Here is a 17,730-nt window from a genome sequence, read left to right on the forward strand (position 1 = left end):
GCCGAGTCCAAGGGGGAAGGCTCCCCCCCCAAACCGAGTTGGACTTGGTTTGGTGGGTGGGAGTCCTTCCTTCCCTTCCCACCTCCTCTTTTTTTTCTTTTCTCTTTGATTTTCTTTCCTAGGCGCATAGGGACCTTTTGGGCTTCCCCACCAGCCCACTAAGGGCTCGTGCGCCACCCTCATGGCCTATGGACTTCCCCGGGGTGGGTTGCCCCCCCGGTGAACTCCCGGAACCCATTCGTCATTCCCGGTACATTCCCGGTAACTCCGAAAACCTTCCGGTAATCAAATGAGGTCATCCTATATATCAATCTTCGTTTCCGGACCATTCCAGAAACCCTCGTGACGTCTGTGATCTCATACGGCACTCCGAACAACATTCGGTAACCAACCATATAACTCAAATACGCATAAAACAACGTCGAACCTTAAGTGTGCAGACCCTGCGGGTTCGAGAACTATGTAGACATGACCCGAGAGACTCTTCGGTCAATATCCAATAGCGGGACCTGGATGCCCATATTGGATCCTACATATTCTACGAAGGTCTTATCGTTTGAACCTCAGTGTCAAGGATTCATATAATCCCGTATGTCATTCCCTTTGTCCTTCGGTATGTTACTTGCCCGAGATTCGATCGTCAGTATCCATATACCTATTTCAATCTCGTTTCCCGGCAAGTCTCTTTACTCGTTCCGTAATACAAGATCCCGCAACTTACACTAAGTTACATTGCTTGCAAGGCTTGTGTGTGATGTTGTATTACCGAGTGGGCCCCGAGATACCTCTCCGTCACACGGAGTGACAAATCCCAGTCTTGTCCATACTAACTCAACTAACACCTTCGAAGATACCTGTAGAGCATCTTTATAGTCACCCAGTTACGTTGCGACGTTTGATACACAAAAAGCATTCCTCCGGTGTCAGTGAGTTATATGATCTCATGGTCATAGGAATAAATACTTGACACGCAGAAAACAGTAGCAACAAAATGACATGATCAACATGCTACGTCTATTAGTTTGGGTCTAGTCCATCACGTGATTCTCCTAATGACGTGATCCAGTTATCAAGAAACAACACTTTGTTCATAATCAGAAGACACTGACTATCTTTGATCAACTGGCTACCCAACTAGAGGCTTGCTAGGGACGGTGTTTTGTCTATGTATCCACACATGTAAATGAGTCTTCATTCAATACAATTATAGCATGGATAATAAACGATTATCTTGATACAGGAATTATAATAATAACTATATTTATTATTGCCTCTAGGGCATAATTCCAACAATCACCATGATAGGTCTTCGTGTGCGTAGGAATTTTTTTGTTTCCCATGCAACGTTCCCCAACAATGACAACATCATCTACACTGATGAATATGTTGATGACTTCTCTCCCACCTATTGCTTCATGGCAAAAGGTTCGAAGGTACCAAACCACACTTCCTCCTCTGATTCTAGTGACTGTGAACCTGATGATTATCAAAAACCCAGTTATTATAAAGTTGCCAACATTGCTACTAAGCAAGAAAGTTCTATTGAAAAGCTACAGAAACTGCTAGACAAAAGCGATGATGTGTTGAGTGATGAAATGAATCGTACTCAAATCCTCATTGAAAATATTCAAAGTCTTCGGTCTAGATTTGATAGTCTTCAAGATCGCTATGGCAGACTCTTGGCTGATCATGACAAGCTTTCCTATGAATTTCTTCAAAGGAAACTTGATCTTGAGAAGTTAAGAATGTCCCATGATGACCTTAGAATGGAAAATGATTCATTGCTTGCTCAACATATCAGTACCACTCAGGAAGAATTCATTCCACCATGTCTGAAATGTATCGAACGTGAAACTGCTAATTCTTCACCTGAAACCTCAAATGCTTCTATCACTACAAATTCTTCAACTGTTCATGTGGTACCAAGTTCTTCACTTGAGGAAACCACAAATGCTACCGACGAAAATGCAGGATTGAAGGAATTGTATGTGACAGACATATGCAAAAGTCTCAAAGGGCATCAAACCCTTTCCGATGTGCTCAAAAGGCAGAATCTGAACACGAGCCCAAGGAAAGAGGGCATTGCCTTCGAGAGGAAACTGAATGTTGAAGGATCATACTGGAAACCTGAGCAGTACCCCAAAACCTCTTGGGTTGCTGCTAAAGGACCTCCCATTGATCTATCCACTCTAACAGGATTTGCATGTGAAATGTCCTACTCCTCTCATGAGTCATTTGACTCTAACTATAAACTATTCAAAAATCAACCTGGTGAAGTATTTGCTCAATATGTTGGATCATGTGTGCACGTTTCCAAGCAAAACCGAAGGAATGACACCATAAGGCTATGAAACATATTCTTCGATATCTAGCTCACACACCAACACTAGGATTATGGTACCCCAAGGGCTCAAATATTCACCTCGTTGGATATTCTAATTCTGATTATGCTAGTGATCGTGTGGATCGCAAGTCAACGTCACGCACATGTCATTTCCTCAGACGATCCTTAGTCTGCTCGTCCTCAAAGAAGCAGAACTGTGTACCACTCTCCACTGCTGAAGCTGAATACATTGCTGCTTGATCTTGCTGTGCTCAACTTCTATGGATGAAACAAACCGAGATTACAGCATCAACATGAAGAATGTGCCCCTCTACTATGGCAATGAGAGTGCAGTCAAGATTTCCTACAACCATGTACAACACTCGAAGACCAAGCACCCACATTCATCATCATTTTCTTTGTGATCATGTACTCAAGGGCAATATCATCATCGACCATGTGAAGACTGACGACCACTTAGCTGATATCTTCACAAAGCCCTTGGATGAGAAAAGGTTATGAAAGTTGCGGTGTGAGCTAAATATCCTAGAATCTTCAAATGTTCTGTAAACATGCACACATCCTAACACTTACGCAAAATTGATGACTTAGATGTGAAACACACGAAGTAACATTTTTCTTCAATCAATGAAGAATAACACTCTAAGTGTGAAGAAATTAATGAAGAATTTGATTCTCACGGGCCTACGACAATTGTACGCGGCACCTCAAATCATCATTCTTATATGGTGGGTAACGCCACCACCAAACTTTGAAATTCTTCAAAGTTCAAAATTTTCAAATAAGAGACTTTTCACAAATTCCTCAAAATTTTCAAAGTCTTCAAATTTGTTCAATTTCTTAAAAACGTTTTGTGATGATCTTCACTATAAATTATATAATGAGCTTTCAATGTCCTCAACAACATTCACTTATTGCTAAGTCTTCAAGTTGGTATTTCTTCTAAGTGAATGTGACCGGACCCGTCTCCCCTCTATGCTAAGCTCAACCCAGTCTATTCTCAATTCTTGATATGCATTCTATTTGACACTTGTTCAAAGTCCTCACTGAATCCTTGTCAGCTGATGACTTTGCAACAAAATCCTCATAATTCAAAAAACAAATTTAACGTTACCACTATAACTTCACTCACAACTCATGATAGGATAACCACGATCTCCACTATCTCCATCGCTTCGTACGTGGGTAGCACGTGTCATGCGGAGACGAAAGGGCAAGGGCAGTTTCGTCTGAAGTTCTCGCCTCAGACCGTTTTCACCTGAGCTATAAATAGCCCCTTCACCCCTTGAGTGAAAAACTCTTCTCCCACTCTCGTCTTCTCCGCTCGAGCTCAAAACCTAGCGTCGCCGCTAGCAATCTTCATCGCCGGTGAGGAACAGCTTCACAGCCTCGACCTCGTCGCCGCCGGACTCACGCCGACTACGGATCATCTCCATCCCGTGCCGCCGTAGCTGTCTTCAGTCGCTGAGTTGGGGCACTGAAGATCTGAACCGAAGAACTTCTCGTTTTACTTCCCCAATTCATCGTGTTCTTCATCTAGGGTAATTTAAATCCTATCTTACTGCCCCTGTTGATCCATTTATTTTCTCTAGATCTGTGAAATCAGTTATTCCTCGGAAACTCCTTCAGCTATGTACACAAATGTCTAGAACACTTGATGAATTTCACTAAGACACAAAATTCTTCATGAGATTCCTCAATTGTGTAATTTTTCGAATCTGCACAACTGTGGAACCCAAGATGAGAATGCTTAGTCAAATTCCTCAACACTGCATTGGTCAAATTCCTCAACTTAAGTAATTTTTCAATTTCCTCAAAACCGAGAACGCATATGATCTCTCCAAACTCTTCGCGCCTATACTCTGTTCACACGTACAAAATGTCAGCTGATGAATCTCTAGGTTCTCTTCAACTTAACTCATTTGCAGCATTTCTTGAAGAAACATTACCTGTGTCATTAGATTACTCAAGAATACAAATTCCTCAGCAAAACCTCAGCTGAAGAAAATGGAGGAAGACAGAAAACAGAAGGGTGGCAAGAAGCTAGAACAGAACACTGCTTTTGAAATCCCAAAGGATATATATGCTCATTATTGCACGCATGATGAAGAAATTCATGGGAAAGAAACCACTACAAAACACAAAATCAGACTTCAAAGGATTCAACGCAGGTGGGCAAAGGAGTGGAAGGAATACATGTATGTCACTCCAAACTATGCCAAGAAGTTTGCCCTCAAACCTCCTTGCAAAAAGATTGCCTCACGGAGATCAACAAAAAGCACATCCCTCCAGCATAGCCACAATTGAAGACTATCCTGAGGAAAAAAGACAAGTATGTGTCCAAGCTGAAGAAAAAGGCTAATGTTGCTATAAAAAAGTTCAATGAGGATTCTGCTGCTGCAGCAGCTGCTGCCTCCTCCTGTGTTGCTGAGGCTTCTGCTACAGAAGAACCTCCCAAGAAGACACTGCTGAAGAAATCAGATGTCAAGTCAAACCCCTCAACAACATTACTCAAAAAGCAAATTCCTCATTCTAATACAACAACGGCTGCAAAGTTCTCAACTGCAGCAAAGTCTTCACCTGGCATACTGAAGACAAAGATGACTGCTGGAAGAGGAACAAGGCCGAGCCCAAGCAAAATTGTCAATATCACTTCTGCATCAGAGAGAAGTGAGGAATATGATGATAAAACTCTTCAAGCCATCATCAGGAACAAAGAAGAAAGGGTTGCACAAGCTACTCGCAACACCATTCCCCTCGCACTTGATCCAAATGTGGTGCTGAACTTCATCGATCTTTGGTATGAGGATCCAAACACACCAATTGATGATTTGAAACTTCCACCTGGACTCAGCCACATGGTTACTTCATTCATCAATGAAGCAAAGTGGAAGGATCAGCAAGCCAAGCAAGCTCGGGCTGCAAAGGTTAAAAAAGGAGAAGTACCTAAAACAAAACATCCTTAACCTGATGCCTGAGAAACTTGTTTCTACTCAAGAAGAGTTGAAAATCCTCACTGACAAGTACACAAGTCTTCATGCAGACTGAAAGGGTGTCAAAGTGAGGTTTGTCAAGGCAGCAACTGATGCCATTAATGAATACAACAACAGGGTTGCAGCTCCAAAGCAACCAACAATTCCTCGGGCGAACTACACTGTACAATTGGTTGATTCTGATGAAGATGAAGAAACTATTGTTGATGAATCTACTGGAAATGTAACAACTGAAGAATCTGCCAGGCCAAAAACTACTTATGCAATGCCTGATGAAAATTCTCTGTCACCAATGTCTTCAAAAGTGAAGAAAGTGACACTTCTGTCTGCCTCAGGCGTGAATAAAACAAAAGCTACTGAGAAGGAAGCTGATACGTCTCAAACGTATCTATAATTTTTGATGGTTTCACGCTGTTATCTTGTCTTCTTTGGTTGTTTTATGTACCTTTTATATCTTTTTTGGGACTAACTTATTAATTCAGTGCCAAGTGCCAGTTCCTGTTTTTTTCGTGTTTTTGACTTTTTTCAGATCTGATTTTGGAACGGAGTCCAAACTGAAGAAAAAACCCGAAATGATTTTTTCCCGAATGGAAGAAGACCAGGGGGCTTTTGGGCCAAGCCAGGTGGGCTCCAGGGAGCCCACAAGCCCCCACTCCGCCACCAGGGGGAGGCGGCGGTGGGCAGGCTTGTGGCCTCCCTGGCCGCCCCTGACCTAGGTCTTTGGCCTATAAATTCCCAAATATTCCGCAAAAAATCAGGGGAGCCTCGAAAATACTTTTCCGCCGCCGCAAGCTTCCGTTTCCATGAGATCTCATCTGGAGACCCTTCCCGGCACCTTGCCGGAGGGGACTTTGGAGTTGGAGGGCTTCTTCATCATCATCATCGCCCCTCCAATGACTCGTGAGTAGTTCACTTCAGACCTACGGGTCCGTAGTTAGTAGCTAGATGGCTTCTTCTCTCTCTTGGATCTTCAGTACAAAGTTCTCCATGATCTTCATGGAGATCTATCTGATGTAATCTTTTTTGGCGGTGTGTTTGTCGAGATCCGATGAATTGTTGATTTGTGACCAGATTATCTATGATATATATTTGAGTCTTTGTTGATTTCTTATATGCATGATTTGATATCCTTGTAAGTCTCCCCGAGTCTTGGGTTTTGTTTGGCCAACTAGATCTATGATTCTTGCAATGGGAGAAGTGCTTGGTTTTGGGTTCTACCATGTGGTGACCTTTCCCAGTGACAGTAGAGGCAGCAAGGCACACATCAAGTAGTTCCCATCAAGGGTAAAAAGATGGGGTTTTTATCATTGGTTTGACATTATCCCTCTACATCATGTCATCTTGCTTAAGGCGTTACTCTGTTCTTATGAACTTAATACACTAGATGCATGCTGGATATCGGTCGACATGTGGAGTAATAGTAGTAGATGCAGAAAGTATCGGTCTACTTGTTTTGGACGTGATGCCTATAGATATAATCATTGCATAGATATCATCACGACTTTGCGCAGTTCTATCAATTGCTCGACAGTGATTTGTTCACCCACCGTCTACTTGCTTTCATGAGAGAAGCCACTTGTAAACACTATGGCCCCCGAGTCTATTCACATCCATCGTTTACATCTCCGCTTTTACTTGGCTTTGTTACTTTGTTGCTTTCAGTTCTCACTTGGCAAACAATCTATAAGGGATTGACAACCCCTTCATAGCGTTGGGAGCAAGCTTTTGTGTTTGTGCAGGATCTTGAGATACTCCTGCGCCGTATTGATACCTTGGTTCTTGAACTGAGGGAAATACTTACCACCGCTGTGCTACATCACCCTTTCCGCTTCGAGGGAACACCAACGCAAGGCTCCAAGGCCACGGGGGAAATCCTTTGCATACTTGCCTAGGAAGTCCCTTAAGGCGTAGCCGCACCTGAAGGATTCCTGGTGCCGTCGACACGACTATTTCTGGCGTCGTTGCAAGGGATACACAGCAAACATCAGAAGCCAAGAAGAGAAAGACGTCAACATCTCCAAAGTCTTCAGAGGCAAAACGCCAGAAGACTCAATCTACTTCATTATCAGCTCCAGTTAATGCAACTCCTCTCACTGTTGCACCATCATACATGATTGTTCCATTCGGTGAAGAGCATATCATTCCAGAACAGGATGAGGAAATGAATGAAAATCGCTCTGCGGCATCTACGCCAATAGATGAGGAAATTCAAACTGATCAATTTCCTCAAGTCCAAACACCTCCTCCTCAAAACCCAAAAACCACTGCTGATCAAAAGGAGGTTGATGTGGACATTGGTAGCACTACACCTGTCATCCATGATGAATTCTAGGAAAAGGCTCATCCAAACTCTCTAATGACCACTCAAATTCCTCAAACTCCTGCATCTCCTTCAGCTACAGAAATATTGATTGGCTCTGAAGTAAGGAGCTCACGTGTGAAATCATCTACACACCAAGAATCAGCTGCATCAGCTGATGAAACTAAAAAGGAGACTGTTGTACCAGAAACTGCATCTACTCCTCCGGCACAGCAAAATTCTCAACCTGAAAACAAGCCCCTGATAAAAATGCCTCAACACAGGATAAAGAAATAACTGATGAACCACTTATTGCAAATCCTGAGACTGCAATCATGGTGGCCAAAATTCCTCAAGATGATGAAATTCAACATCAAAATCTTCAACCAAAGCCTCATCAGCCATACTCAAAGAGGCAAAAGTTTCTCAAAGCGGATTTTTATGATGAACATCATTTCTCCATTGGAGAAAACCCTTACGACAAGCTTCGCATCAGGCACAGGAAGTTCTGGACCAAAACTCAACTCAATTACTATGATGTTGTGCTTTGTGGGAAAAGGAAGATATTTCATCACACGCACATTCCCCATTGTGATATGGAGGAAATTCCTTGCTTCAACCCAGTTCTAAGTGTTCTTCAAGACGCAGGGCTACTGCCATTCTACACAGATATCAGTGACTGGAATACATATATCAATTTTCAGTTCTATGCGACACTGCATATCTCAGGTGACCCTAAAAATATCAACTCTTGGGTTCTGGACTGGATGACCCAACACACACACTTAACAGCTCCAGCCACTGAATTGCTTCGAGCTCTACCAATCTCAATTCCTTCAGATGATGCAATAAATTTGTATGATGAAAAAGAATTGCCAAATCATCTAATGGAAGCCCTTATGAAGCCATTAGCTCTGGGCCAACCTCCAAGGACCAGATTCCTGGTGAAGGAATTGAAGTATGTGTCCAGAACTGTCTACAGAATGTTGGCCTACTCCTTCGCACCTATCAAAGGGCATGATAAAAAGAAGATGTTGTTGGAATCATGAAGAACATCCTGTTCAACGTCATTCATGGAATCAAAATAAATCTTCATGACTTCTTCTTGAAGACTTTGGCCAACAATGCATTGTCACCATTCGAGATGAAGATTTATGCGCCTTGGATCATGAGATTCATCAGAACCAGATCCGCCATCAACTATCAAGCTGACTATCAGAATCAGCTCGGCTATCAGCCTCCTCTCAAAGTCATCAAGAAATCTTTTGAACCACATGAGGGCAAAGGCAAGTCAGTGATTGATGAAGGAAATCAGGCACTGGATGGTCAATTTTGCAAGGTTGCATCCTACTCCTCGTATGATGACACTGCCACACAAGAATCTGATGGCAGAGCAAAACCTCCAAGTCCAACTGCCCCACGGGTGATGAATAACACAGAGCTTCTCCTCAGTCTTCATCAGAAAGTCGATCACAACCATAACTGGGTTAAGCATTAATTTGGCTCTATTGTGAAAACCCTCAATGAGACACAAAATGCCGTGAAGAAAAATCACTACTATCTTCATGAGGTATTTGATCACACTTGGGCCATATTGTCTCACCTCAAGACTCCCGAGGAACTCAAAGAACTGGAATTCACTCAAGACTTTGATTGGTCGTGGCCACCAAAGAAGAAATTCAAGAATATTCCAGTTCCTCACTTTCAAAAAAGTAAAAAATGTGTTTACTTTTTTCCTTCCTAGAAAGGCAGGGTTTTGTTTTCGCAGAGGCGCGAAAACAACAAGAAACACATTTTTTTTGCTTTCGGGAGAGGCATGGGTTTGCTTCCGCAAGATGCAAGGATTTGCTTTTCCGTATCTCTCAGAAACAGAAAAACATATTTTATTATTTATTTTCGAAAGTGCGTTATATCGACTAGAGGGGGAATAGGCGATTTTTACAATTTCATCACTGAGGAAAACCGTAGTGAGGAAAATCCTCACTCATGAACTGAGTGCAGTGGAAATAGTACTAAGTTAGAAGTGCAAAAACATCTACAACAAAGTACTCAGTGTGAATTAAGAGAATCGGTTTACACAGGTCAAGATTACACGATAAGCAGGTGAAGAATTTGAAGTGAGGAATTCAGAGAAAGTCTTCAGTCAAATTCTTCAAACGGTACAGATGAAAGTCTTCAACATGCAATTGAGGAAATGAAAGGAGTTGAGTAAATAGAACTAGTAGCTCGATGAAGACAGTTGTTGATGACCCAGTTCCAACTGCTGTGACAGTTGGGCATCTGGTTTGGAGCGGCTTGGTATTGAAACCAAATGACACATAGTCCCTACAGTATTCTCCTTGAGATAAGGAAACACAATCCTCGCCCAACACTCGTGGTAAGTCTTCAGGGCAGACTTCCAAACCCTCACAAACTCGGTCACTCGGTGATCCACAATTGATTGCTCGATGCTCTAGACCAGGGTGCCTAGCCATTTGGAGGATGCATAGTCCTGAAAGGTAACAAGCGTTGGTACCACACATGAATAACTTCTTCAGTGATGCTCAATCACTTGGGTTTGTTTTGGGTTTGGGTGTTTGGGGTATTTCCTCACTTGATGATTTTCTCTCAAAGGCTTTGAGAAATTTGGGTTGCTCTAAATGACAAGTGTGAGTTTCTCTAGGAGCAGCCAACCAGCTAGTGGTTGTGGGGGAGACTATTTATAGCCTGGGAGCATCTCGACACGACTTGACATAAATGCCCTTAATTATATGACCGTTGGGTGGATAAGATATGGGACAGGTGGCGCGTGGCGCGGCAGTGGTCGGAACTTTCAACTGTGAAAGTCCTCATGTCTCTCATGTTCCTCACTTTGAGGATTTTGTAGGTATAGGTTTGGGTTGAGCATCATGAGGAAATTATTCCCATAGTTTTACCTCGACTCCCTTTAACAATACGGTGTTCCTATGTCTCAAGAGTAAAGAAGATGAAACAGGAAGAGTAAATCTTCAAGCTTCAAAGTCTTCAAAGTATTTTCTTCGGGGCACACCGAATTCCTCATCTTCACTATCTTCATGAGGAATACAAATTTATTCGCAATTTCTTCGCGATCAAAGTCTTCAAGGAATGACCATAGTCTTCACCCGAAGAAATACATTTTTAGGGGTCGATATTCATCGAATAACTCAAACTCCTCAGCGACTTATAGAGTATGTGTACACTTACAAACATATTAGTCTCTTAACCTATAAGTCTTCAAACCACCAAAATCACTAAGGGGCACTAGATGCACTTACAATCTCCTCCTTTTTGGTGGTTGATCACAAATACGTTAAGTTTTCAACGGGGATAATAATATGAAATGTAAGAACCGAGTTTGAAGAATTTGAAGTCAAGATACAGAGAAACTGCGTGTGAAGATGTGCATATTTGAGGAATTTGCGTTGGAGAGCAAATGCACATTGATGATATATATCATGGAGATCTCCCTATATATCTTGTAATTCATACATGAATTCGTCATATGGTATGAGGAATTTGAAATGCATGATGAAAAATGGTGTCTCACGAATTTCAGCATGCATGCATTAATTAATTTGAGGAATAAGTATGCGAGGAAAAACGGTCAAAACTGTGAGAACACCATCGGGCTTAAGTTACAACTCATTACATCAAACACTTCAGAAGAAACGAGAGTTTGTAACTTAATAAAGTCTATAAGCCCATAATTTGACCCACTTGAAGACTAACTCTCATATTTCTCCCCCTTTGTCATCAAGTGATGAAACCGAGGACGAACGCCCATGAAGAAATTCACTTCTGTGGTGAAGGGGAGGCGCGAGAATTCTTCGAGTCAGACTTCCTTGTTGGGCCAGTTGCAGTATCAGCAGGTTCTTCGTCGGACTCGAAGAATGCTCACGCCTCTCCTTCAACACAGAAGTGAATTTCTTCATGGTCTAGAGCATCGAGCAGTCAATTGTGGATCGCCGAGTGACCGAGTTTGTGAGGGTTTGAAAGTCTGCCCTGAAGACTTACCACGAGTGTTGGGCGAGGATTGTGTGTCCTTAGCTCAAGGAGAATACGGTAGGGACTGTGTGTCCTTTGGTTTCAATACCAAGCCGCTCCAAACCAAATGCACAACTATCACAACAGTTGGAACTGGGTCATCAACAACTGTCTTCATCGAGCTACTAGTTCTATTTACTCAACTCCTTTCATTTCCTCAATTGCATGTTGAAGACTTTCATCTGTACTGTTTGAAGAATTTGACTGAAGACTTTCTCTGAATTCCTCACTTCAAATTCTTCACCTGAGTTATTCTTCACCTGCTTATCCTGTAATCTTGAACTGTGTAAACCGATTCTCTTAATTCACACTCAGTACTTTGTTGTAGACGTTTTTGCACTTCTGACTTAGTACTATTTCCGCTGCACAGAGTTCATGAGTGAGGATTTTCCTCACTACGGTTTTCCTCGGTGATGAAATTAAAAAAATCGCCTATTCACCCCCTCTAGTCGATATAACGCACTTTCAAAAATAAATAATAAAACATGTTTTTCTGTTTTGAGAGATACGAAAAAGCAAATCCTTGCATCTTGCTGAAGCAAACCCATGCCTTTTGCGAAAGCAAAAAAACGTGTTTCTTGTTGTTTTCGCGCCTCTGCGAAAACAAAACCCTGCCTTTCTAGGAAGGAAAAAAGTAAACACATTTTTTCCTTTTTTGAAAGGCATGGTCGTGCCTCTCGCGCAAGCAAGTTTATGTCTCTCGAGAAAGAAAGAAAAACGCATATTTTTTCGTTTTTGAGAGGCACGCAAAACAAATCCTTCCCGCTCATGGAAGCAAAACCATACCTCTCGAAGAAGGAAAAAAGGAAAATATGTTTCTTTTTACCTTTTTGAGAGGCAGGGCGGTACCGTTCATAGAAGAAATTTGTGTCTCTCACGAAATCAAAAGATGTGCCTCTTGAGGAAGGGAAAAGATACTTCTTTTCGCGCAAAAAAGGATATATTTTTTTCTGATCCAATAGCAAAAAGGGTGAATAACCGAAAAAATATGAGCTGAAATCATGTGCGGCAAAAATATTAAAGGGAGATGACACGTGCAGCGGCTGAAAACAACCCAAATGGCATGCTCTCAGTCACATCCGAGATGACCCTTGCGGGGCTCCCGAACGAGCACTCATTCATTAGTTTTTCCCTCAGTTAGGCCTTGTTTGGTTAAGGGGGATTGGGAGGTTTTGGGAGGGAGGGATTTCAGGGGATTGGGTGAATCTCTTCCTTCCACCCAATCCCCTCCAAACCCCTAGAAACACCCAAACCCCTCCAGCCACGATCCCTTTTATATGAAAATACTTGTTTGGTAGGCACTAATTGAGATATTCAGATAAGATAATGCAAACGTCTAAAAGTGCAATCTTTCCAACTAAAACAACATCATATTTAGAAGAGCTTGCTATAAAATTGTAAAGATCGCCTAATAGAGAATAATCTTGCAACAATTTTTCACAACAACATAATTTTGCATTATTTCAGATCCATATCCCATCACAGTAATATCAATTATATCACAACAACAACAACATGATTTCTCATAATAGCATGAATTGGATCAATAATAGTATAGAGTAAGTTTTATCATTCTTACACACAACACATGGAGAAGACATAAAACAATCCCATTGGTTTGCCTTAGCCGCACGCAAAAAAATTTGCAAGCCATCAATGAACTAGGGAGAGCGTCGGTCATCGTACATCCATTGTCGGTTCATCTTCATTACACAAGACCGCAAAGAACAAATTAATACAAGTTCACATATAAAGTTCATACACACTTATAACAAACAATCATATAGGTAAGAAAACTATCTAAATCATTCAAATAAGATTTTTTTTGGAATAAAAAGGATAAGAACAAGAGGATCACCAAGATGGTGCCGGTGACGAGACGGTGCGGGCGATCGACGGTGGTTAGGACGGGAACGGAAAGGCACTAAGTAAACCACACCTACACATATGCAAACTAAGAAGTTAATTTGAGCTCAAATTGCATATAAATCAAATAAAATTCCACATAATTACTCCCAAACTAGAAAGAAATTGAGGATGAACTCAAGCAATGGAAGAATAGAGGAGAGAAAGGAGAAAACAAAGATCTATCTCTAGTCCCGGTTTGCATTACCAACCGGACTAACCAGGACTAATGGTCCTCGCAGGGGTCCAAGCCTGACGTAACCCTGCCACCATCTCTTTAGTCCCGTTTTTAAACACAAATCGGAACTAGAGGTTCCTGATAAACCGGGACTAAAGCCTAGCCTCATGAACTGGGACTAGTGGAAGCATTAGTCCCGGTCATAAACCAACCGGGACTAATGCGTCGAACCAAAGGCCTATTTTTTACTAGTGAGGTGCGGGAGGCACGACAATGCCTTCGCTGTGAACACCTAGGACATCCCCTGGTATGTAGCTGCTTTAGTTTAATAGTGAGTTGCTTTGCGTTTAAACTAATATGGTTATGTGTGGCACAATATTTATAACTACCTACTAGTGTGTCATACCGTGTGTATTCTTCCTCACGCCGTTGTGTGCTCGTAATCGCACCACCGCGTCCAAGAGGTTATGAGACAACAAGCATTGCATGCAACCAAACATTAGGCCCTCTGTTTGCGCGTATACAAATGAACATTCAAACACCATGCCCTAAACTATCCCCTAACGCGTGAGAACTAAATGTGGGCAACCAAATAGGTTACACATGTTAATTTAGAGACTGCATTTGCTTAACTAGTCTCATATGAGCCAGGCTTGAGCTAGCCAGTCCTGGCTACTATGGCTGCCAAACACACCCAAGCTGACACCTCGAGCCTAGGACTCTGTACACGACATATAACAACAACAAAGTGTATAATTCTGTTACTTCTGAATTTTGTTTTGTTGCCGATTAATTTAAGCCAGCCGTATCCAAGTCGCCAGATTAGGGATGCTTCTGAATCCTGAACACGACATGCACAATGACTTAACTGGGGAAAAAACATCAGAATTCAGAAATCGACACTGCACTTCGAACCGGATAAGCCCGTCTGGCCGCTCTTTTGCTGTTGAGATAGTACCTCATCCAACGGTATATTCTAGTCTAGGATACTCCATACGATATCCCTGATTTCCTATACAACTGTGTGCTGATTCCAAAACCAATCCTTGTATAGCTTCCTAACGACCGTATCGGCTAGCGCATGGGCAAGGCCATGGCCATCATCTACACACCGTTTGCTCGTTCTCAATGGATATTGTAGAAACTAGGCGACAAGGATGATGGTGTCTACCTTATCCATCAACCATCAAAGCCCCAATAATGCTTATCGTCACCATGCCCAGTTGATGCAACGGAACATCACACCTTTTATGGGCCTTCCGTCTCAGCAACTCCAATCTTCTTCCGAACAAACTTCGCCCACGCGCGCTGAACCGCATGAGTGTGACCTGCCAACAGAAAACTTCTCAAGGGAATCAAGCTTACCCAGCACACAGATTCAAAGTTCTCATTAGTAAGGTTGTCAGAATCACGATTTATGTGACTTTTCAAAGTTCTCATTAACAAGGTTGGCAGAATCACGATTTTATGACTTCTTAAAATTATCATTAGCAAGCTTGTCAGAATCACGATTATGTGTCTTTACAATCATCCAAACTAATCCCTTGGTTATACAATTTTCATTCATAAAATCCAGTTTTCTATCATCCCGACAGTGAAGCTCCTACGATTTGCCATCCTCAAAATCACAATTCTGACAACCTTGTCATTAGGCCTCAGTAACAGCATTTTTCGCCTCAATCTCAGAGAAAGACAGAGAATAACTAGAATTCATGGAGACGATCAATCATGAAGGATCTTAATTCTGGGGAGGCATCATCCCAATTTGTCATTAAAGCAAGGATTATCATGTTGAGCAACGACTAGTTGCAGCAACACGATCACACAAGAGCTTCGGCAGGTTTACAAAAACTAAAACCTTAGCCTGGGATTCTGCCTCTCGAATTCAATACAACACACAAAAAGAGGAAAATCTGTACAGAAATGGCCGGATCCGGCCCGGTCTCCGATTACTATCTTCCAGAGGGGATGAGCGAGCCATTCTCGGATCCCAGAGGAAACGGCTGCGTCGCGGCCGGAGGCAATGGCAGCCATGGGCCTCCGATTGAGGCAGCTTCCATCCTGATGGCCTCTGCGATCGGCACAAGTGTCGGCTTCTCGCTGTAGGTGAATTCCAGGTCCCTGTTCTCAGCCAGAGCCAAGAGCTCCGCCTTCTCAAGCCCCCGCGCCGGGCCGAGGCTGCACCTGTCCGGCGAGTGCTTTGCGAGGGCGTCCTTGAACTTCTTTATCTGTAATCAGATCGAATTGCAGCAAGCATGTCAGCATCCATCTCATATTAAACTTGTCTGAAGAACATTTTTGTAGCAAGCAGAAACACAATCTTTTACAGCGACTGAGACTTACGGTTGCGTTGGTGCAGCTGAAGCTGCTGACCCTGCCCTGAGCTCCCCTGTAGAACCTGAAGAAAGGGAGGACATGGACATGGAGGCTGTAGCACATGGACTTGTGCTTCTCGTAGTTGACTTGCAGGAACAGCACGTCCGGATTACGCTCGGCGAACTGCGCAATCTGCACACCAGAACCAAGGAATTTCTCTTGAGTATACGTTGCAGTGTTTGGAATCAGATCATGGGAACGAACAGGGGTTTCTTGGCCAAGGATTTCTACCTTGGGGTGGAGCGCGCGGCAGCCACCGCAGCCGGGGGAGAAGAAGTCGACGACGACGAGCTTGTCGCCGGCGTTGAGCAGGGAGTCGGCGAGGTCTTGCGCGGACTCGACCTCCCTCATGTTGGGCTGCGTCCCCTTCTCCCACCACCTCATGGCCTTGCCAATCGTCAGGTTCCCGTTCATCTGCAAGAGCCAACAACCAGCTCTAATTTAGTCCGCGTCCAGCGCTGCAGCATTTTATTCCCCACCAGCTAATAACTAGAACCGAAACTAATGTGCTAACAAAATAGAAATTTCGGCCCACAGAACAGATAAAATGGAACTGAAATCTCAAGATCTCGCCTAGAAAATCTCCAACAGTAAACAAGAACGCGGATTGGAACGGACGGACCGACCTGTCCAGCAGCGGCCGCCACCTGGAGGCTCCGGGGCAGGGGCCTCTCCGCCAGCGCCACCCTCCCGGCGGGGAAGGAGCTCCTCGCGCGGTACCCGCCGCCCATCGGCAAAGACTCCGCGAGCGCGGCCGCGGCGCCCAAGTCACCGCACGGCGCCGCCACGCCGCCGCCGTAAAGCGCGTTGGCCATGGCCGCCGAGCCCGTTCGCCCAACCGTGGAGCAGAAGGAAGAGGAGAAAGAGAAAGCACGTGCGCGCGCGCACACACACAGAGAGAGAGAGAGAGAGGGGAGGTCTCGCGGTCGGGGGAGAAGAGAGGAAGGGAGCACGAGTCAAGGGCAATGGCGGATGGGGAGATGCGGCGAGGAAGAAAAGGTCGCCCCTTTTAACGAAGAGGGAGGGGGAAAGCGATAAAGGCCCACGCTTTTTCACCTCCCCACCTTTTACCGTCCTCGCCCGAACGGGTTTCACGTGGGGGTGAATCCCTGGCGTCCGTCGGATCGGGCATCGGACGATGGGGCGGCGGCCACGAGGTCTCGGGGGCGGTTGGGGCAGGCCGTTTGTGCCGGTGTAAAGGGTGCGGTGGAGTGGATATGTTTTGGATAAGATTAGGGCTGGGCCTCCTCACGCGGCGGTGGGTACTGGAGGTTATGGCGCCACGTGTGCAGGGTGTTCAAGGTCAGGGTGTCTGCCGGCGTGGGACCACACGAGGGAAAGGCGTGGATCGCATGGCCCACCCGTCTGTCGGAGCGTGGTAAAAATGGAGGAAATGCAAGCTGTTGGCCGGTTGACACAGCTCGTCTACAGCGAGATCTAGCGGATGCTGCGTGGTAATTGGATAAAAAATCAGTTTTTTTACTGCAGACGAGGTGCATTTTTCTGGATGATAATCGAGTCCTGGCTGTTTTCAACTCTCATTTGGCTCGACTAGATGGCCAGTAATGGTTTACTTTTCGTAAGTGACCGA

The 17,730-nt window shown here is 43.9% G+C and overlaps 1 protein-coding gene across 1 annotated transcript; it reads right to left on the reverse strand.

The window, feature by feature from the left end:
* Nucleotides 1-15,492: 15,492 nt before the first annotated feature.
* On the reverse strand, nucleotides 15,493-17,130 carry LOC123424684 (thioredoxin-like 1-1, chloroplastic). Its single transcript, XM_045108348.1, has 4 exons — nucleotides 16,766-17,130; nucleotides 16,371-16,553; nucleotides 16,107-16,271; nucleotides 15,493-15,991 (listed from the first exon to the last, which is right to left on the reverse strand). Exons 1-4 carry the CDS (start codon nucleotides 16,952-16,954, stop codon nucleotides 15,716-15,718), a joined length of 813 nt encoding a protein of 270 aa, XP_044964283.1. The 5' UTR covers nucleotides 16,955-17,130; the 3' UTR covers nucleotides 15,493-15,715.
* Nucleotides 17,131-17,730: the final 600 nt, after the last annotated feature.

The sequence above is a fragment of the Hordeum vulgare genome, chromosome 2H (genome assembly GCF_904849725.1).
Source record: "Hordeum vulgare subsp. vulgare chromosome 2H, MorexV3_pseudomolecules_assembly, whole genome shotgun sequence".
NCBI lineage: Eukaryota > Viridiplantae > Streptophyta > Magnoliopsida > Poales > Poaceae > Hordeum > Hordeum vulgare.

What these genes read in the sequence shown, in the direction of transcription:
- LOC123424684 (XM_045108348.1), bottom strand. Translation starts at nt 16,954, where the DNA reads ATGGCCAACGCGCTTTACGGCGGCGGCGTGGCGGCGCCGTGCGGTGAC. An exon ending in TGGCGGCCGCTGCTGGACAG is followed by an intron (nt 16,554 to 16,765) that starts GTCGGTCCGTCC and finishes TGGCTCTTGCAG; the next exon opens with ATGAACGGGAACCTGACGAT. An exon ending in GCCGCGCGCTCCACCCCAAG is followed by an intron (nt 16,272 to 16,370) that starts GTAGAAATCCTT and finishes TCTGGTGTGCAG; the next exon opens with ATTGCGCAGTTCGCCGAGCG.